We start from the raw sequence: 22,277 nt of genomic DNA, 5'->3' as shown, positions 1-22,277 counted from the left end.
AAAGTAAGGATGGGAGATGCCATCTGAAAGAACTAAGGCAGGACAAGTGCTCTGTGAACAGGAGCAGCCAGCAGGACCTGGGATTTTTTCTTCTTGGAGCTGACATCAGCATGAGTCAGACCGGGAGTTAGCGTATGCTCTAAAATCATTTAAGAGCAAGTATGTCTATAAAGGCTGAAGAAAATGACAAAGTAGCAATAATTACAGATATAAAGAAAGGAACCACCATTTAAAGCCACGGCACAGGACAGATCAGTGCTTGATCAGCAGCTAGTTAGATTTTGGCCTAACGTCTTTGCAGTGGTCAATCAAAAGAAGCTGAGTGACATTATCCACAGAGCACACTTCTGTATCACCCCACTGCAGGAATCAGAGAGGCCCCGAGAGCAGGAAGGACACTAGCTTTAGCCTCAACCAACCTCCTTGGTGTCTTCAGGGTGATTGGTATCAACTAGCCTGGCTATTGCTATCTGTGTCTTCAAGCACTTTATTTCCAGGAAGACACCTCCACTTGCACTTAAATGTGCATTTGCACTTCCCGTAGTGCTTTTGCACACCACCAGCTGAGAGGAGCGGAGTTCCCTGGAGTGCATGCGGGTTCTAGTTCACTAGTGCGGCCGGGTCTGTAAGCAGATGACTGATAGAGGGCCGGCTGAGGAGCCAACCCTGCGGTCAGAAGTCTGCATTTAAAGGATTCCCTGAGGAAAAAGCTTTAAATGTAACCAACAGACTTTTCTCATGTACGGTGCGTTCAACCATATAATATGCAATGACTCACGGCAAGTAAGATATTTATAGTTGCATTTCTTTCAAGTCCTGCAATGACAATTTAAGCATGACCTCAACAAAAATGAGGAGAAGCAGTGTTCTCTACTACAAATCTGGGAGGGTGTGTGGGGGCAAGTCTCCCTGCAAAGGGATGAGTAATTAAGTACTCGCAGCATTTGGAAACCATGAATCAACTCACACAATCCAAGATCTGTGCATTTAATAAAAGTGGTGATTTTACTACCACAAGTTTTTTTGCCACTAGTACGGCAAAGATAACAGCCACAAACAACTGATAAAATTTTTTTTTATTATTCACTTTTGAATTCTTTTACACTTTCTTTTACACTTTCCTGATTATTTTGTGTAAGGTGAAACTAGAACTGTTTAAAAGACATACACAAATCTAGTACATCAATAACCAGGTATTTCTTTTTGCTATACTATTCTCACAACCACGTGTGTGCTAGGCAATATAACCGTCACAGAAGCAAACTTTAGGCAGAATACTGGTCAGTAAAAACAAAGCGAAAAGAGCTACCAGATATACAGACAGGCTCGGTTCCACATTCACTACTGCATTTATCAAGCGCCAAGTATTAACTGCACAATTTGTTCAGCTAGTAGAGGGGAGTTTTAAAATCAGTGCATGAAATTCTCTTCAGCAGACAGATGGACAGACAAACAGATGGCTCCTATACCTAAGTGGAATGTGAAGGTAGGGGAATGATACCGCGAGACTGATAGGTGACTATTCCTAATCTTTTCCACTGCATTATTCACGCAACTCTTACTAGGTTTTATTTAATGGGACATGTTTGAAACGTAACTAGGTGAGGGCGTTTGGAGCGCAAATATTACAAGTTACAAGCGTTACAAACGTGTAGGTCTGCATTCCAGTACAATAAATGGGAAATCCTGAATATTTGAGCCAGATCCTGGTACTACCAAAAAACGGCAGACAAGAGCTGAAGACTGCAACAGCACTGGCAGCTCTCAAACATCCAAGAAAGAAACCTGTCCTCGAGCAGACTCGGGTCTCACCCACCATCGTGACATCACCCATCATCAAAGAAAGGATGCCGCATACGTGGGAGTCCAAAATTGCGTTAATGGAGTTTAAACAGGTGAGAGGGTCAAGGATGAACAGAGTCCAATGGGAGAAAAATTTCTATAAAGTGAACTTAAAGATGGCTCGGTGGATTACTTAAGAAGTTTTCAGGAGAAATTTAAAACGGGAATACCATGGAGATTTCGATTCACCTAAGAGTAAAGTAATGCAAAAGTGGCAGATCACTTCAAGGTATCATCCAAACTAATAAGGCCATTCAAAAAATTGAATCTTCTCCTATTGCCAGTCCATGGTAGTGAATCAAGAATTCTCACTACTGAAGAATATCTAAGGTATAATTAGGTACGTTATTGCTGTGGGAAGGGGCTTAAGTCATGCATGTCCTATGAGCATGAAAGCACTTTTAGAAGTCAAATCCCAGTTATCTGCCAGTGTAAAGAATTTGGAAATCGAGCTGCTAACTCCCCCATTACCCTCCTCCCCAAAACAAACCCCGTCCCCAGAAAGATAGGATTGACAAAGTGAGCTTTTGACTGAAAGCGGTGCCTCGGACTTGGTTACAAATGTCTACAGAGTGTGCCTGTTAAACTAATTCATAGCAGTGTTACTAACTGGAATGCCGTATATCGGATTGTTTTCCTTCCATGCCCCAGTGACACAATAGAATCTCTATAACTTTCTGTACAACTTTACAACAGAATTGTACTTCGACTATTTTGGTGCCAAATTAAGCTCGCCAGAGTTACATAATTGATGTCTACTTTTCTACCAATATGAGTTTTGTAAAGTCAATTGCAATCACAAAACCCATAATCACAGTGTTCAGTTAAAAATATAAACACGGTAATCGTAACTGTAAATGTTCATAATAGGAAAGTTCGGAATGCCATTATAATAACCGACCTCCGCTTTAAGTACACAAAACACCAACCAACTGTTTTTACCCCACAGACAGTTTTTGCTACGTTGAGGTTGTGAAAGTCGATGTACTATTCTTTTTGCTTGTCGCACAAAGGGATATATGTGTAGGATACAGGGTGACATTGAACATATAGTGAAGCGTGACAGCCATTAGTTCTCTCCCTCCCCAGCATCCCCTTCATCTCCCTGGTTTTCCGACGTCCATAGCTGTAAGAAAATACAAACATGTTTATACTGAAAGCACGCAGTTAATCACAACTGTCAGGAAAGGGAAGACAGCATAGTTAGCAGTAGCTGTGCAATCTTCTCAGCTAAGAGCAATACAGAACTGAACAGTAAAGCTAAAGAATAATGAACCAGAAAACGGGCAGAGGATTACAAGTAAAAAGCCAGCAAAAGTTTGCAAGCTCAACACAAAGACAAGCTGGCTGTTGAGAATAGACAAACTGGACTTTCTGCTACAAAAAGCTGAGTTTGCTACAGTGGTTAACAAGTGATTTCTGGTTTAAACAAGCAAGTCTCACTGGTCTGGTTGCAAAAAGCAGTGCAGTTGAGACATGCAGTTAATGCTTCAGAGAAGGCTTTTAATGGGACAGAACTACGCAAGTTTTCAGATGCTGAGTCCCACTTCGTGGAGCCCAGCAGCCTAAAAAAGTAACAGCACACAGTGCAGCGGTTTGCCCCGTCATACTTACAGTGAGGTTGTCCCTAAGCAGCTGCATGATGAGAGTGCTGTCTTTGTAAGACTCTTCATTCAGCGTGTCCAGCTCTGCTATCGCTTCATCAAATGCCTAAAAATATGCAAGACAGCACTTTCACGTTCTGCTCTCTGAATGCACTTCCGCTTACACAGAGCTTACAAATTTGCAACATTACTATTCAAATTCTGTGACAAAAGCTTCCAGTATTTTTCTTTTCCACCAGAGAAGAAATGTAAACCAAAGTGAGCATCAGATCACTGGAGAGCCAGTGGGAAAACAGAAATCTTCAGGGGGGTCCAGATGAAAGCCCAGAACAACTTCACTACCATGCCAATACCAAGTACTGAAGAGGCAAGTGCACTCTGTCATGCTGAAGAATGATTCACACAGCTTGAAGTCAGGTTTAACAACAACACTTAAAAGCAGTACTTGCATTAAAAATGAAGGCCTCACTGGTCTAAATTGGCAGTAAAAGATAAAGGTACCATTAAATTGATATATGTATTGCACATGAGTAGTAGGAAAGAAAATGGAAGACAAGGGTTTTTTTGATGGTGGGGTGGAAGGTTTTTGTTTTCTTTTCAAAACAACATAGGAAATCAGGTATGTTCCACTAGAGATTAATAAAGCCATTCTTCCTATCAATCTGCTACACGTGAAAGCCCATGCTGCAAGTCTGAGAGCCATGAATAAGTGCTATTTCTTCATTCAGGTTTCAGATGTAAGCATATTAACTAAAAAAGCAGGAACAGCAGCTTCGCACAAGCAAAAAATTACTTCTTACAAAGTATTATTAAAGCACGTATTAAGAACACAAAGATTCACCTAATGCCATATTATTCAAGTTACTACCAGATAACCTTCACAGATGCAAAAAGCTCCATTTAGAAGGCTCTAATCATATTTTAAGGAGAAGGCTAAGACAAAAATGACTAGCTGTTTGTTTGGCACAACCCATCACACAAGCTCTTTTTGGTCTCTGAAGAGAGAAGCGCGCACACACACGCAGACACACAAGGACATTTAGGGCTACGACTGTAGCCACAAAGACGACACTTTACATATTTGCTAAGTGTTCAAATTTAAGTAAATATTTCACTTCAGAAATGCTAAATTAATCCAAGTGTTTTCATATTTGACACAAGCGCATTCTAAGAGAATTACATGGACATAAGAAGCAGCACTTTGCCTCCCCTTTCACTGGATCAACTGCACTAGCAAATTAGCTTTTCTTAAAGCTAAGCCAGTCTAGCTAACTTACCTGAAAATATACTATGGTGACAATAGTTTAAAGATGACAGCATTTTTAAGGAATTTGATATGAAAAAGCATAGTCATCTACAAAGTTCTACTGCAACCATGTAATTATCTCCTCAGCCTCCACGAAAATTGGAAATATGAAGAGTCTGCTTACCGTCTTTGCCAGATTACAGGCTTTTTCAGGAGAATTTAGTATCTCATAGTAGAAGACAGAAAAATTTAGAGCCAAACCGAGTCGAATGGGGTGTGTCGGCTGCATCTCTTTCTTGCTAATTTCAAATGCCTCCTGGTAAGCTTGCTGAGAGTTTGCTACTGTTGCTGCAAGAAACAATTACAATCATATTAATGCACAGTACATCACTGTACTTCATGGGGGAAGCTACTACATTCTTGGTCTAGACTATCGTGCCACCAGAAATTCATACAATTACATATGCACAGATGCTTCTTTCAATGTTTTTTAGATGTAAAAGTCTACCACTGGCTGAACTATTACGGCAGAAATATTTGTTCAGATAAAGCTTTAAGCTATGGAAATTAAATTCAACATTTTAAGAGCCTTAAAATGAAATTTATTCAAAATAAATTCCAATCAATCTGAATGCACATAAGCTTTACCTAAGTCAAAGTGTACTGTGATTAAACACTCTCTTCCAGCCTAGCTGAAGAAGTAGTAGTTCTGAATAATAATTCCTGACAAAACTATATGGGGAAGAAGAGGTATCTAAACTACCTATTTAAACTGAAGAAAACATTGAGCAGGTAGGTAATGAATTTTATATTTCAGTTTGGGGTTTCAGAGGAAAGACAACAGTCCCTTCCTGGCTAATGGGTAACAACAAGCTCCAGAATGGCGTCAGACTAAATTTGCAAGACATGGACTACATCAGACACCCACCAGGAATTCAGGCACAGGTCAGCACTGCTTTACCATTTCAGGATTAATTGGCTTAGGACCCAGTAACTCAATATCCTGTATTTGCATGCAGAAAGCTTGCAAACAGTGAAGACTTGGGAGCTAAATTCATAGTTTAAACAAGAGATGATACGAGCAAAGCATTTTCCATGAGAAAAATGCACTCTCCAGGAAAACGATTTTACACTGCCAAATTTGCTTGAAAATCAGTCACTGAGGTCAGGGGCTGCAATCAGAATTTGACTGGTTTGATGAACATCTGTTAATAACTTCTATTAATTTCAGTGAAGCCTTTCTCTAAAAGTGACTTGCACTGCATCCATCTTCAATACTACAGAGCAGTAGCAAAAATAAGTAAATATTTCATGTTAGGGGAAAAGAACACAACTATTTTTATTCTGCTCAGCCCCCAGCAGAATGAGAGATTTCATCTCTACTTACTTTGCTTATTGTCCCCAGATGCCACCTCTGAGAGGTATCTGTAGTAATCGCCTTTCATTTTCAAATAGAAGACCTTGCTTTCTGGCTGCGTGGCATTGACAATAAGGTATTTATCCAGGAGTTCCTGAGAAAGGAAACATCACTTTTTTTTTTTCAAAGTAATAAAAATAATGCCTGAAACAGAGCCTTCGTTGCAATGGTAAGCATGAACTGTTAAAACATGAACAATGACTTATGTATACTAACGCATTAATCACTTTGCCTACTGTTGTCTAAACTCAGGGGAAAAAAAAAAGAGAAACTACTTGTATCCTAATCCCTGGAAAGCAGAAAACTTGCTGTGTTGAGGCTATCCACAACCCACTCCTGCAGAACCTAGTGGCTAGCAGGGCTTAAGACTGCAAAGATTTTCCTTGACATACAGTGATGCAAACCTATGTCCATAACCAAGCTAATGAAAAGCAGCAGCTTGACATTAGCACAACTCTGGTCACTTTTGCTGCCACAAACTTGAGTTCTATATAGACCAGTGAAATTATCCCCAACAAACTGATTCTATCTGCAACTCCAGCTGAAATGCTGAATAGTGGCACAGTCAGCACATGTGCATTTAGAGAGAGATGCAAAGGCTGAGAGTACCAATAGCAACTACTCTTGACAGATCTTTAGCAAACTGAACAGCAATAAAAAGAATCCCTCTAAGTGAAAGAAATAGTGAAACAATTTGGAGGAAGAAGTACACACCTACTCCATCCCAAAAAGGTACTAAACAAGCCTCAGCACATCAGCATTCATTAACGAAAGAATTTAAATATTAGGCTTTTTAGCAGGACTCATGCCAGTGCCCCAGATCTAAATTTGTTTTCATGGTGAGCTCTAGCCAGCAGCTAGGGGTCTTCAACATTCCCTTGTCTGCTTCTTTCTATTAAAAAAATAAATGCTCTTTTATAACAAATTCCCTAAGAAACAAACTAGATGACGTAGGAGCTAGAATTGGACCTAAGTATGTGGCTATGCAAAATTATTCCCCTACTAAGGTGCTGCAGTGTCTACAGCACTAGAAAGATTCCTTAAGCCTCTCTGAAGAATGCTGCAGTACTAACTACTGTTTTGTTTTTTTTTTTTTTACTGTTGGATTATTACCAGAACATCATTGCAGATATCCTGCAATTCAGCCTCAATTTTCTCACGATATTCTTTTCCCATCTGCTGTTTCTTCTCATTCCTCTCTGTTTTTTGTTCAATGCTGGAAATTACACGCCAGGACGAGCGACGGGCACCAACCACATTCTTGTAGGCAACTGAGAGTAGATTCCTTTCTTCATTGGACAGTTCATGTCCTTGCTCAGTGACAGCCTTCATAGCAGCAGCCATGTCATCGTAACGCTCAGCCTGTTCAGCCAGTTTGGCTTTCTGTACCAACTCACTTTTATCCATGGCTCTCCTGTAATTAGCGGGGAATAAAAATAGAGAAAAACGTCTCTTCATTGTCTGCACTGTGGAAGTTAATGCTGAAGGGTGAAGCAGAACTCACAGTCACTAATAAGTAGGAAATCTATGAACTCTAATGAAGTAATAGGAAGGGTTTCTTTTTAAAAATTTACATGACCTTTTGCCAAGTATGTGCAATTTCTATGTGTAAATGACTAATCACAATCCTGAAGATATGGAAGCATTGTTCTTCCAAAGGTAGCAAAATTCATATTGGCACTAAGCACAGCACATCAATATGTTCATTATGTAAATCTCTCCCCTTTCCTGTACTGGCCAAAGCTCAGCCTGGGAGACACTGCATGTTCTAACCCAGAAACGACCAGTTTGGGTTGTTTTTTGAGGTTTTTTGTTTGTTTGTTTTCTTGCAACTATTATACAACAGCAACTACTTAGGAGCATTGAAGCACTGGACAGCTCCTCCTGACACTGAAGATTTTTTGCACACTACAGGTGATGTTTCTGTGGGTTTAAATAAACCATACCCAGTAAGGCTGTAGTTGTTGGCAACTATGGGAAGTACATTTATACTATTCCACCAGAATTTTTTTTTATACACGCATCAACATACATGTAACGGACAATTCTACACAGCTAGGGTGGCTGCAGTCTCAGGTTTTCAAGACCTTTCAGATAACACTGACATTCACAAAAACCGAATGGGACCTGGCCCACGTGATGGTCACTACTGCAAAACTAATTGCTTATATGGAAACAACTTGTTTATCATTTCTGATAATGCAGTTTAGCAACTGAAGCCAAGAAAAACATGTCACATGACCACAAGGCCCCTGACGAGCTTAAGCAATGAAAAATGAAGTTAGTAAGGAATGTGTCAGTGAGGCAACTTGAGTGTTGCATACTTCTACAAGACAATGCTAACATGTAGTTAACTTGGCCATTGAGCTAGCAACCTTATACTCAACCACCTAGGGCCAGGTTCACAGGAGAACTTAAACAAACAAGTTTTTTTGCCTTTATCAAAGTAAGTGGACCTCAATACCTCACAAACTCCCAGACGCCCCAAATTAATCTGTAACATTTCTCCAGGTGCATAGGTTCACTTTTGGATAGACCCAGAACTGTTATTCTTGTTAGTACTGAGCAATAATGTTCCTTTCCTACTTCCTAAACCTCAGTCAGGACTCTCACTGTCCAGATGAGAAGTTTTCAGGCTGAGACCTAACAGCCTAAAAACAACTTGTAAAAGAACAATAAAAAGCAAACAAGAACAGTAAGTTTACAATTGTCTTTCATAGGCTTCTGTTCATTAGACAAGCGTCTACGCCCCTATTATAAAGAACCAACAGTCTGAAAGTGATTGCTATAGCCTTTTCCCTGGCCCTCTCCTTTGAAGATCCCAGTCTGACAGGCTCCTAATGGAGAATGTCTTACACACCCTGCTCAGCTTGTATTTTAATCCAAGTATCACCTGCCACACTATTATCCAGGGAAACGAGGCCCCTATATTAAATCCTCAGCCAGGACACTGAGATGCAGACCCAAACTCCCATTGTGTGTATGAGCAGTTTCAGAGTTTCCTACAGCCAAGCACAGTCCTAACTACAAAATTATTTTGGGATAAGCGTATTCAATCCCTCCAGCTGAAGATACTCCACTTTAGCAAAAAAATTCACCCAAGATATCAAGTCAAACATTGCTTTTTCACATCAAAGCTCTTGCAGTAAATCCAGCAGCCAAATGTCCTACCTGCTCTACATTTGCACATCACACTCACTCCTGCTTGCGTTTATCCTTTGTACATCTAGCCTAATGCATCCATCCACGTAAGGCACTCAGTAAGGATATGTAATGCTAAAACCAGCCTCCTGGAAAAAGACCTCTTGCAGACCTGTAAGCAAAGTTGGGCTGCAGTTCAGTTCCATTTCAAATACTGCGTTTAAACTAGTGGATTCTGGCACCTATTAAAAGGTGACACACAGATTTCAGATTGAAGCCCTCAACAAGACAGACTGACTGGGTAGCAGTGTGACAAGTTCTTGTAAGGCATGATTAATTTAGCTCTGTCTTCCCCAAGAGGCTTTTACCATGGGGACATGCTATTTTATCATTGGCTTCTGCAGACTTACCAAAAGGATAGCTCCCGAGGATGGAAAGGGATGAGTGGAATTTGTGATGTGCATTTTTTTTTCCCTACTCTGAAGCATATCATAGTACCAATGCATAACAAGCCTAAGGACATCATCAGACCATTTACCATTGAGAGAACCCATCCCACTTTTCACTGTTCAGTCTATCAAACCTTGTAAACCATTCCCTTAACTCAGCACTAAATTTAGATTACGTGCCTAACGCAGGAAGTAATTTGTGAGTAGCATTTCTCTACCCACTCACTAAAATCTGAACATGTACCAAGTACACCTGAAGAATGCTTTTTAAGTTACAAGAGACAACTTAAAATAACAGCACTTTTAAACAAAACAGTTTCAGAGCAGTTCTAGTTTCCTCACAGCCTGCACAGCTTCTCGAAGCATTTCTATTGCAACAGTCTTATCTTCTCTTTTCTCTTACGGAATGTGATTATTATGTAGAAAAAGCCTGCCTGTTGAAGTCCAGAGGCAAGTAGCTCCAACAGAGTTTACATTTTGCCATTGAAAAGTCAGTTTTATCTTTGATCTGCACTTTGCCAATAGTGGTCTAATTTGTAGACAAGTCATGCATGCAGAATTCCGTTTACAAACAATATAGAGTTTAGTTTAGAAATGGTGCAGAGTTTGTTTCATCAAGCTCACTGACATATTTATCTTTAGATGCAAGTCAGTTCATGGCAGTCAATGAGTTCATATAAGGACACATAAAGGAAATCACAGAGGGAATTGCAAGGGCATAAAGACCTAGTGGATAAAAGAGATCCAGAAACCAGTTTAACGTATCAATTATACAGGCGAAATACCAGCACAAATGATTAGAATGTTGTTTCCCATCAAACAACTTTCCTCAGTAATGTAAACTAATTTATGCACATCTTAAATGCAACTCAAACTGATTACTGAAGATGGAGTTCCTTAGAATTTCACTGGCTTAGTTTTGACATAAAAATTCAGTATACAGGGGCTTGAGTTGTTTAATTAATCCATCTTAGTATCTGTACTGTTAGCAGGTTTGCTATGAAACACGAAGTATTATTCAATAACATGGATTTAACAGAACTTAAATGCAGTAAGAAAATCACTGCCCACACCAAAATATCTGCAATCGACAATAAGCCTACCATTATTTTGTTCACAGGGAGCTGCATAAAGGAACACTTAAAATCCTTATTTGATTCTCCATTGCTTACCTTGTTAGAAGCTTGGAGAGAGCTTTGCAGAGCTATGGTGGCTTGAGCTCCAAAAGAGGGAAGTGTTTGCCAGAAGGAAAAAAGATACAAGGAAAGGAGTGATGTTTGAAAAGGCAAAGAAGCAACTATCAGTTATATCTGGTCCCTCCCATAGAGGAGATGAAAGCCACAATCTAACAATAGATCAGTGTGCCACAGCCTGAAACAAGCAAAGCCTACAACTAAAAATACTCCTAGGCCACAAACAGAAGCCATCTAACAAAGGTTACCTGCAGCTAGGAGCAAAACACACAAAGGTGACGAACAGGAGGCCGACAGGAATGATCTATTCTAGCACCAAAGAAGCCATGCCATGTCGGCAAGGGGGAAAGAGGGAAGATGGAAAAAAGGAGCGGAGACGTGCAGATCACAGCCATGGAGGAGTCCAGAAAGTGCTCGTTCTAAGCAGAAGATTCTCATATTAGATGCATTAATACATTTCAAATTCTTAAAGAGACCGTCTTCTTAAGAATCTGTCAAACCACAACTTAGTGGCCCTCCAAAATGAAGTGGCTGGACACTATTTACAATAAGGAATGCCAACCACTAGCCCGCAGTTGCAGCCAACAGTACCAGCTGCCAGGAACTTTAATCACCTTAAATCCCACACTCAAAATACAATATTTTTATTATTTTTTTTCTATCTCCCATACAGTCGAAGTTCTTTCAGTCTCTCTTAAAAATGCAGAATAGCATGTATACATGTACTAAAAGTTACAAATGCTTACTCCCCCCCCACCGCCCCCAAAAAAAAGCTTTACACCTGTGTAGACAAGACTCTGAAACATATTACAAAGCATCAAAGGTAGAGAATCACATCAGTTTCTAACTGCCTTGCTACTTTCAGTGGAAGATGCAGTAAGAAGGGGATGGTGCGACCATCCTGGGAACGGCACCTGAAGTCAGTACGCCCACAGAACTTTCAAGAGTGGATGGACACACAGAACTGGAGGTTTACATCTCAGTAACAGCTGAGGAGTAAAACACACAGATAATGGTCTTCAGAAAACTGCAGGAACTTGAGGAGAACTACATCTTACTGCTCAGCAGTTACTACATCTGCTTCATAGCCTTTGTTGTTTCCAATCTCAATGAGCTGTTTAGGACAAAGCCAAACCAGATCAGAAGTAACTGTGTTTGAAGTCTGCAGAAATCAAATGAAAACTGACACTGAAAAAAATCTGGCTTATGTAACATATTGAACTGACAAGACAATACTAATAAGCCTACGTCGGCCTGAAGTCTGCTGCTCTTGATGACCTGTTCTTCTGATGCTAATTAAGTCATTGATTTTTGTGTACTGTTTTTCTCTTTATAGCAAGCATGAGACTCTAGCAGACAAACACTTCCACTTTGTAAAAAAGTTGGTGAGAAAGCAGTGTGGTTACTGGGTTGACGTACTGGTCCCTAATGAGTCAAGTAGAGAGGCAGGTTAACAGACCTACCTGTTTCACTGTGAGAAAAGAATCTAAAATCAGATTCAGTGAAATGGGATGTAATCATACTTCTCAGTCACAAACTCTGTAAGTCCATTCAAATTATAACAGGAAAAGCAGCAGACTGGTACAGAATTTGTAGTTTAATCTTCCAACAACATGTGAACACACCTTATTTGGTTTCTGGATGGGCAATTAATTCCAAAATTAAATGCTCACATGAGGTAAGTGGTATTTCAAATCACAGTTCTATAATCATGGAGAGTAAGAGCTTTGGAGATACTATTTCTAAAGGAAATGGAAAATCCTTCTCCATAATTCAGGCACACACATGCTGACACAAGTATCTGCATGATGCTGATGGCATTCACTGTCAAGTAGACATTGCTCCCAACAGATATTCTTTATAGGGAAGGAAGCAACTCTCTTTAAATGGAGTGCAAGGAACCTTCCTTGCTTTATCATAATATTAGGCATTTGATTTCATTAGTTGTGTTTCTCTGTTTTGGTTCCCTCAAAGGCTACCATGTATTGTTAAACAACTGATTAGAAAATGAATGTGACTGATAAGATCTAAATGGTGAAATCTTCCACAACTGTTAAGAGCTTGGGTATAACAACACGTTCAGTAAAATACACTGCAAACACAATGAGGGAAAAAGGAAAATTACTTCATAGTTGTGATATTCTTGCTGACCTTGTGCAGCACATAACTTCAGTCTCCTCTGCATCTACTGATTAACCATATGCCCTGGCCTTCAGCTCAAATCTTCATGCACATGTTCAGATAAAATTAACGTTCTATAAAGCCATGCCTAAACCTGCTCTGGCCATCTTCTGCCATCATTACTTGTTGCTTCCTAAAACCGACCAATGTAATTTTTGAATAAAATACATTCAATGGTTTTCAATCTCCATAGACAATTATGAAATTTCTATGACAAGTACCAACAGTGTGTTGGGACACTGATCTTGTATGGACAACTTAAATTCAGTGACAGTAGCCTTGTTCTTAATGTCATTTGAGTGAGGGACTGCAGGCTGAAAAGCACTGCACAGCTACATACCTATGGCACTTCGCACAGGACAGCCGCAGGTGGAGGCAAGCACGTAGTTCCAAAGTACAATATACTTACATGGTAACACCTTTTTGTTCCAACTAGCAGAATTGGTTTTGGCTAGAGTCCAGGTGGAAATACTGAGTTATCCCAAAAGATCTTCCCCCAGGCATAAAGTTCATGCCAAACTAATGTATTCATATCACAGGTAAATCGCTTTTGTTAACAATAAACTGAGACTATTTATATTACAGGGCGGGGCAAAAAGTGTAGCCATATAAAAGACACACTACTGTAACACCTAATCTTACTGGGATGTATTAGGATACCAGACAGATTAGAGTACTAGCTTTTTACCTCATTATTCAAATCATTATTTACTTAACTCCTCCTCATCTGACTTTATTCCCATGCAGCACAAAAAGCTGCATACTGGCAAAGGCCTGCTTAGAAAAAAACCAAAAGACTGAACATCAAAATAGCAGAGATCAGAACATGCGGTACTGACATAATGAGGTTGAGAAAACTGCACTAGGCCCATCTGTGCAATGAGTCTATCACTTTATCAGTACTAATTTAATAAACAAAATATTATACAGGCTGTATTTTTACAGTCCTTTAATATGAAGCGTGAAGAAGGCACTAGCATTCTTACTTCTTTTCTTTTCCAGACCAGTTTATGTCTCATTATGATTTTAAAATAAAAGCAAGCTTTTCTTTTCATAAAGCAGCATTAAAATTTCTGAGGTGTCCTGCAGCAGCGAACGTGTAAAGACACAGATTTTCCTACAGCCACTGAAGTTACAAAACCTTACAAATGTTCTCAAACGCTGATATTTTTACGTAGGAATTTAGCTTTTATGGTGCTGCATGATGTGCAGTTTGTTTTCCTACCACCAGAAAAGTTATTTTAACTATTAACAAGGGATTTAACTGAAAGCAACAGATTTATATTGTGATCTTTCCATTAGATGCATTTTGGTCCCATATGCTAGCGCGGTTACGGTATGCCACTGACATTTGATCATCCCGATTAGTATCTGATTATACATACCTCAAGTAAAACCTATGGTTGTTAGTTTTGGGTTATTAGTTTTGGCTTACTGCCCAGCCTTTTTGTAGACTGGGGCCAGCTTGAAGCAACCTTCTTTCCCTCCAGAGTCCTCCCTAGTCTCATCTCTATTTCCAGATGGACACAAACAATAAAAATTTGAAAATAATAATAAAATAACTTGTTTCCTTCTAAAGCGTTCATGACATTTCTGTGATCGCTTCTGATCCTATGCGAGCGGCACAGAAACGGCACCCCCCCCCTCACGCCGCAAGGGCCCAGCGTTTCGGCGGGGCCCAGAGCTCCTGCCTTGGTGAAGCTGCGAGGACGCCCCGACCCCTCTCCCGGCTTGGGGTCGTGAACGCAGGAGCCTTCGGGAAGAGGAGGGCTGTGACCGATACTGACCCTGGCGCGGAGGGGCTCGCCTTCCTTCCTCCCCCGGCCGCCGGGCAGGGGAGCCCTTCACCGCCGCTGGCCGCTCGGTACAGGTGTGCGCGGCCGGCCTCGCCCGCCGGGGAGCAAGTGACTCACTCAGGGCGGGGCAGGGCCGGGCGCTCGCAGAGGAGGCGGTGCCGCCCGCCCGGGCTCCGCAGCGGCACCCGAGGGAGGGTCACACCGTTACTCGGAGCGGGGAGGAGGGAGGCAGGACCCGCCGCCCGCCCTCCGCGCGGGGACCCTCCCGCAGCGCGCCGGAGGCAGCCCCCCGCGGCCTGCTGCGGCCTCCGACGCCCCTCCCCGCCGCAGGGCTGCGCCGGCCCAGCCGGCGGGGAGGCGGGGGGCAGGCCGGGGAGGCCTCCCCCGCACACTCCCGCGGGCGCCAGCGGGGCCGCAGCGGCCCAACCCCGGCGGCGGGGGAAGGGGGGGGTAGCCCGGGCGGCGGGCGGGGTCGCGGGGCCGGCGGAGAGGGGCTCGGGACCCTCACCTGGCGGGGGTGGCGGCACCGCGGCCTGGATCCCGGCGGGCGAGGCGACTCGGAGCGCGGCGGCCGCTCGGCGCACGCACACACACCCTGCGGCGCTCCGGCCCCGCTTCCGGCGCCGCCGACACGCCCCTTCCGGCGCCAGGGGGCGCCACCGCCCCTCCCGCCTCCCCATTGGGCCGGCGGGCGCCAGCCGGCTCGCGGTTGCTATAGCGACGGAGAGGGGGCTGCGCCCCCTCCGCTCTCCCCGGCCCGCTCTCCTCGATGGGGGGAGCCGTGCGCGTGCCCCCCCCCGCCCAGGCGCGCGCCGCCGCCATCCCCCTCAGGCGCCGCCATCCCGCCTGGGGCGGGCCCGGCTCCGTCGCCCAGGGCCCGGCGGAGGGAGCTCGGCCAGGCCGGAGGGAGGGCGGCTCTCCCCAGCGCGGCGCTCCCTCAGGGAGCCTGAGGTGGCTGAGGCCCGGCGGCCCCCGCCTGCTGCGTGATGAACCCAGCCGGGCTCCAGAGGAGGCAGGGCCTGCTTGTTCTGGCACACCTTGGCACCCTTTAGGCTGCGAGCGCTTTGTCTTCTTTGAGCTCGTTTCACACCCGTAGGACAGTCCCTGGTGCGAGTCTGGTCGATGCCGACAGCGATAAAGGGGTGGGGTGGGTATAGGGGAGAGAGCTGCTCTGGCTGGGGAGTGCAGCAACTTCTCCAGCAACAAGACGACAGCATTTTTGGGTTTCTTGCCATTTCTCCTTAGTGTTCTCTGGCTGAACCTCATGATAAGGGACATCTCCGCCGACCACAGACGGTGGGTGTGATTCTGCGCGCTGTCATACGAGTAAAAGTTCACAAGTGCTTTGAATTGCAAGGTCACCTTTAAACACTGTTTTAGTAGTGGCTCCTCCCTACAATTGAAGTTGCATGTTTTCACCAAAAAAACAAGATCCTTATTGGCTAGAGAAGTTTTATGCAACTGTAATAAATAACATTTACTAGGGACATGGAGAAAGAGCATTTTTGGGGCATGAGGAAAAGTCTAGCTTGGTCTCCAAGAAGGAATCCAAGGAAAAGAGTTCAATTTTATAACGCATGTAATCCTTTTGAATAAGAAGTGACTGAACACACAACCCCCCCGCTCCCAAATCTCACATTTATAGCAGCACCACTTGTCAAAGCATTAGCATTGGGGCTGAAAGGCACTCTGTTCAATTACAGTATCCTGGAGCCCAATTTTCTCTTCTACTTTCAGATACAATCTTGGTCCCATCAAAGTCACTCTCAGATTCCTTTTCGGTGGTGGAAGGACTTCATTACTTTCCTGCTTAGTCTTGGTCCAAAGGTTAATTACTTTGGAAAGTCAGGAGGAAAATTACTTGGCACCCGTGAGTTATCTTAAGCAGCAAACACTGATTCAGCTAGATCAGTTATTGTCATCTCTCTCTTGTTCTTTTCTATTCTAGGCTAATCTTGTTTTTTCCCCTGATCTTCTCCATAGCCCCTATTTTCCAGGTTTCCATATGGCCTGTTCCCAGTGTTCTTGCTGAGGCCTTGGGAGTGCTGATTCATGGCAGAATTACTTGTATTCAACTCTCCTTTCACGTATATCCCCATATAATACTTGGTTTGTAGAAGTGGACTGTCGACGCCTGTTCATTCAGTCGCCCGCTGTACCTCCCTCAACCTTCCCACCTTGCTGCCTACTCTAGCTCGTCACTGCCCTGCCCACGTTGTCACAGCTCATGCCTCCTACTTCTAGCGAGGTGCACCCAGCTTCCTTCATGATGCTTCTCCAATTTGTCCAGATCAAATTCCGATCATCACCTCTGAAGTGCTTGCCATCCTTCTTGGCTGGTGTTTCTGGACCGTGCATTCTCCATCGCAATATCCAGGTAGAGCAATTCAGCACCGTGTAGTCACAGAGGTGAAAATACCACCCTCTGCTTTTACAGAGCATGCTGCCCATCCTGTGGCTGGGTCCCTGTTGGGCCAGAGGCTGCTGAGAGACAGCTGTGTTAATAATACAGTTCATTCCTCCGTGAGCTCGTCTTATCCTGGGGTCTTCTTAGTCCTTGTACTCCTGGTTTGGTGGAAGAGAGAAGTGATGCATCCTGCAGTTTTTCCAGGTGCAGAAGGGTGAAGGCTGGAACTAACACCAAACCTCAGCTCTGAAACATGTTGCAACAGCAGCAAGTCTTTCAAAGTGTCATCTTTCAGAGGAGGAAGTGCAGATCGGCTTGAGGCGGCTCAAAGGATCCGAGACAGGAGATCCAAAACTTTGTGAAAGAACAGCCTTTATCTTGGGGACAGGCTCAGTCCATGAATAAACAAGTTCAGCACAGAGACCAACCTGCCTGGCTCCCCAGTAGAAAATGCACTGCTCTGCGTTTTCCCAGAGAGACACATTTCAGGTAAACAAGCGTGAAGAAGTACAAATGGTATTTGGCTTTAGCAGCTGGTCAGCGTTACCCCTGCCGTTGCTCTGTGGAGGGCAGAACGGCTGTGCTTTTAGGACGTTGGTTGGCGTGCTCACGGTGAGTTGCAGGCAGGCATAGAGTAAAACCACAAGGACGGAAATCACAGGATTCTGGTCTGAAAAAGGAGACAGCCCATGGCCGAGATGGAGTCCCCTCGTTAAAGAAGTGGTTCATTACAAGAACTGTGAGACCCATGTTCTTCCCTGGCTACATAATAGGCTTCACCTTTAGAAGAAACCCCTCTGCAGACAGCTGAGGTGCGCCAGTTTGTTCCTGTCTTTTGCAACTGCTTTTGCTACAGAGAGAGGGTTTCAGTCTTCAAAATGCTGCTCTGGCATTAAGTTTGCTTAGCAGCAATAACAGTGAAAAGAAGCGGAACATCCTCGTTGTCAAAGACGGCCTGTTGCCAAGCAGGGAGGGCTGGGTCTGCTCCCTGGGCAAGGAGTAGCACAGAAGTTGTTCCCAGCAGATGGCACAAGTGCTTGAACTGCTTCAAGTGCTGCTCTCAGCAGGGAGGTACCTGCCCTCAGGTGTCCGGCTTCTCGCACAAGAAAAGTCAACCTGAGATTTGTAGCAAAATATTGTCTTTCAATGGATAAACTTTCATTCAGAAATAAAATCCTGATGAGTTGCTCAGTTTTCGTAATTTTTTTCAGTCGTTTTTGTTGACAGCAATAGGTCTTAGATGATGTGGATACCAGAAGCAAACAGTTGATGGCACTGCATGATCACTGTCCCTGCAAATGATGTCTCCCTGGCTACCCAGCAGTCTTTCTCTGAATGTAAAGGGAAGGTGTCACACTTTCATGCTGTAGGAATAACGCTCACAAAATGTAATCATTACCTACTAAGTATGTTTTATTTCTTGCTTCTTCTGTTACTCGTTTTCTCTATCTTCTGCTCTACGTATGAGAGTCTACGGCCTGGACATTTCAGTTGTTCTAGAGCTGGATCTCACAGATCACTAAATAATGTCTTAGGTGATGGATCCCAAATGGGATTAGCGTGGTAGTTTATGACAGGCATCGTGGCTGCCCTGCTGGAACTGATGGCTGGGATGTCCAGCAGAAGTCTGGTCAGTATATCAAGAATTTGATCATTTGTCGGTGCTGGTTGTGGTACTGCTTTGAACTGTTCGTGGTGGAGGTAAAAAGGAGGCTTGTGAGGAAGCAGCACAGAACACAGAGAAGGAAAACAATCAGTATTTTTTCATTACTATTTCTGCAATAGGAAATAAAAAAGCCCCAAGGGAAAATTTTCTATGTTTCATGTCTGTCTTGTATTTTCGCTGTACCTAAACTGCTTGTGACATTACAGACAGCTGTGATGAAGTTAGAACTAGAACTAGGTTAGTTAGAATTAAATTTAGAACCAAACTGGGATCAGGGATAAATATCTTGCATAGGATAGAATTAATATTAACATTATTATTATCTTTAATTAAAGCAACATTTAAAGTAAAGAGCAGCAGGTTTTCCTCATGGTCCCTGCCAGCTAAATGCTAGACTAAATAATACTTTGTTTGGGCATCTTTCAGTTCTTCCTTCTGTCCAAGGAATGCAAGTGATTTAGTAGAGCTTTTTTATTAAATGTAATTTGGACTGAAGTCAAATAGCTATTTTAATTTGAAGGTGTTTAAAGGTCTGAAGGTGACTTTAGAGAACACAGTTAAGAGCGTAATTGCAAAGCAACAAAGCAACTTGTAAGAAGTAACTGTGAAAGCATGAAAATATAAATGACCCAAAAAGTATAAAATAGCATGGTGGGAAATACGGGTAGAACAAACGACTTGGATGGGATAGGAATTCAGTTCCAGGAATGCAGTTTTGGCAGTAGTGTCCCAAACAGAGAATGCTATTTCTGGGGAAATGCACTGAACTCTGGGTCATGAATTAAACCCAGGTAATTTATGTTCAGCTCGTAAATAGTGGCAGTGCAAAAAACAAGCAGAAATGGAACAGAAGATACTGCTGTAAATTTTGTAGCTGTTGAGACCTGTAGAGTTGTCGTGTACATCTGATGCCAGGTAATGCCTAAAAAAAATTCAAGCCAAGGAACACACAGCAAGCCCTTCAAAGCTGCCAACTCAACGACCTTAAGGAAATCCAGTCTCAAAGCAGCATGTTAAGAGAGGTTTGAAGAGGTAACGTCCCAAGCCCTGATCTTTATTTATTAGGTGTTTCTGACAAGCCCTAATGAAAGGCAAATGTCTTGAAATTTTGAAATTGCATGGCAAGCATTCATTTTATAGGAAAATCTGATCTTTAGGAAATACCAATACTATTCCATTTCCTGATTTCTCATTCTTTTTCTTGCTTGGTATTTAATACCAGTCTGCTGTGCAGATCTTCCAAGCCCCTGTCAGTTCCAAGGCTTGGCTGCCTGGGGCTCGTAGAGCTCCAGCTTCCTCACAACCAGCTATCTTCCAGGTGCCTTTGAAGTGTGATTTCTGCTAGAAAAGGAGCTATGGAAGAAATATACCTCCATGTTGTAATCAGAGTTAGGTCTGTTAAGATTTTGATAATGCTTCAATCCTCCATGGGTGCAGGTCAGCTGGACTTCATGGGGTGATGCAGCCAAAGGAGAAACCTCCATCTGCAGGAGGATGGATCCCTTTGGGGTTTGGTGAGATCAACTTAGACAAGTCTGGGCCCTTTAGGGCAACTATGGGAGAAACCTCTCCTTAATACACGGAGTGGTGGAGCCCCTTCTTTGGTACAAAGCCTAGGGGAGCCCGACATGATGTTTTCTCTGAACGTCTCTGGGGAAAGGCAGCTTCTGTCATGGCAATATGTATCTGTTTCAGGCCATACTTCAAAGCCCAGCCTGGGTTTTTGGTGTTTGCTTTGCTCCTTTTAAATAGGAACTATCTGAAGGCCTAAAAATCTGAAGCTTAAAGAACTATACAATCTGCCTAGAGTTCTGAAGTGTTTCTTTATAATTAGAATAAATGCATGAAATATTTAGCCTTCATCCTGTGCAAACACTGACTTTCAAAAAAGAATTTGCAGTACAGGGTGGAGTTTTATCTGCTCCTAAATAGGACAACCATTTCCCTCCTTCCATTTCTGCCCCAAATCTCAAATTCCAGTGTGTGATGAATCAGTTGCAGAAGAGGACATGACTGTTCCTCTGCCTCCCTGCACAAATGACTCTCACAAACTTCATTTTTCTCAGAGAAGTCAGGATGAGAGCTCTGAAGTAGCACGTCTCCAACTGGATTTCTGTTCTTTATTCTGGTTTGTGGTTCAAGGTGTCTTTTTCTTAATAAGCACCTACCACTAGACTATTAATGGTTTAACAGTCCACAGCTTCCAAGGAAATGCTTACCAGCAGTCAGAGCTGGAAAATAATTCAGAGGATGGCAGAGGTCTGATAAAGGATTAATAAATCACAGCACTGAGAGCTGTGAGTTCAGTTTTGTCTGACACTGGCATTAAGGATTATTTCGTATATTCAGTGCTCTTAATTGCTTTTTCTCCCTGGAACTTCTGTGTGCAGCTCTGGGATAGGCTTTCTAGAGCTTTCCTAAACAAACTGAACTAGATTGCTTCCCAATTTATATTTAAACTCTGGTGCTTACAGCAGACTTTCATATTTGAGGTATACTGATTGGACTGATAAAGACAGAGGGTATGGGATGACACCTTTTCTCACTTCCATCATGGTAAAAGTAGCATATTTTTGCAGAATAAAACTGCGAACAATTCCAACCTAGCTCTGCTATTCCACTTTTCCTGGAATTGTTCTGTCTGTTTCTCTGAAAATGAAAGTCTGTTTTTACTCCTGCCACCTGCTATTTCCATATGAAAGAGCTCTTTCGTTATAATGAAAGTACCATTTCTCCCAAGGGCAAACTAAGGACATTTCATTGCACTAATTTTCCTGAAATTTCGGTAACCAAATTAAATATGTTACTAGAATTGATCTACTTTTTCACAGAGGGGTAAAGCCTTTCAGAGAAATCTCAAGTTCTGTCTGGGGGTATTTGCAAAACAAAATGTAATCACTCTGCCCATCTGTAAGACAGTCTGATCTGGCAAAACAAGAAAGAGAATCCAAAACCAAGATTCAGTTTAGCTTTGAGGCTTATCTAGTGACAAGCATTTGGAAACCAGGGTATCATTTCCAAGCACAGACCATATTTTTATCCCAGGCATAAGTGAAGAACACTGTGACCAAAATGTTTCTTCATGGCAACCTCTTGATGACAGCAACAGTTGAGGTGGCCTGAAGTTTGTCCTCTGTGCAAGTCAGGTTTTTGCAGATTCACTTGTGCTTTTCAAGAAACAATTTAAACTGCCTTTTGACTCCAGGAAAACCCCTCCAAATGAGCTATCTTTGACACCCGCCTTTTAATGAACCCCTTAGCATCATGAGCACTGTTCTCCCAACAGTATGGGTTAGTCCCACTTCCCAGGAGGAGAGCAAGAAAAAAGGCAGCGG

The 22,277-nt window shown here is 42.9% G+C and overlaps 1 protein-coding gene across 1 annotated transcript; it reads right to left on the bottom strand.

The window, feature by feature from the left end:
• Nucleotides 1-1,061: 1,061 nt before the first annotated feature.
• On the bottom strand, nucleotides 1,062-15,430 carry YWHAB (tyrosine 3-monooxygenase/tryptophan 5-monooxygenase activation protein beta). The gene is made up of 6 exons (XM_059827039.1): nucleotides 15,378-15,430; nucleotides 7,223-7,523; nucleotides 6,080-6,203; nucleotides 4,877-5,040; nucleotides 3,457-3,552; nucleotides 1,062-2,968 (listed from the first exon to the last, which is right to left on the bottom strand). The coding sequence occupies exons 2-6, from the start codon at nucleotides 7,514-7,516 to the stop codon at nucleotides 2,912-2,914; spliced, it is 735 nt and encodes a 244-aa protein (XP_059683022.1). The 5' UTR covers nucleotides 7,517-7,523; nucleotides 15,378-15,430; the 3' UTR covers nucleotides 1,062-2,911.
• Between the last annotated feature and the right edge of the window lie 6,847 nt (nucleotides 15,431-22,277).

The sequence above is a fragment of the Gavia stellata genome, chromosome 20 (assembly GCF_030936135.1).
Source record: "Gavia stellata isolate bGavSte3 chromosome 20, bGavSte3.hap2, whole genome shotgun sequence".
NCBI lineage: Eukaryota > Metazoa > Chordata > Aves > Gaviiformes > Gaviidae > Gavia > Gavia stellata.
Note: the sequence above shows the minus strand (reverse complement) of the source record. Positions and strands in the feature narration are given on the sequence as shown.

Coding starts and splice junctions, on each gene's coding strand:
- YWHAB (XM_059827039.1), bottom strand. CDS start 7,516: ATGGATAAAAGTGAGTTGGTACAGAAAGCCAAACTGGCTGAACAGGCT. Junction 5,041..6,079: donor ATCTGGGGACAATAAGCAAA/GTAAGTAGAGAT, acceptor TGTTTCTTGCAG/CAACAGTAGCAAACTCTCAG. Junction 2,969..3,456: donor TGCTTAGGGACAACCTCACT/GTAAGTATGACG, acceptor ATTTTCTTACAG/CTATGGACGTCGGAAAACCA.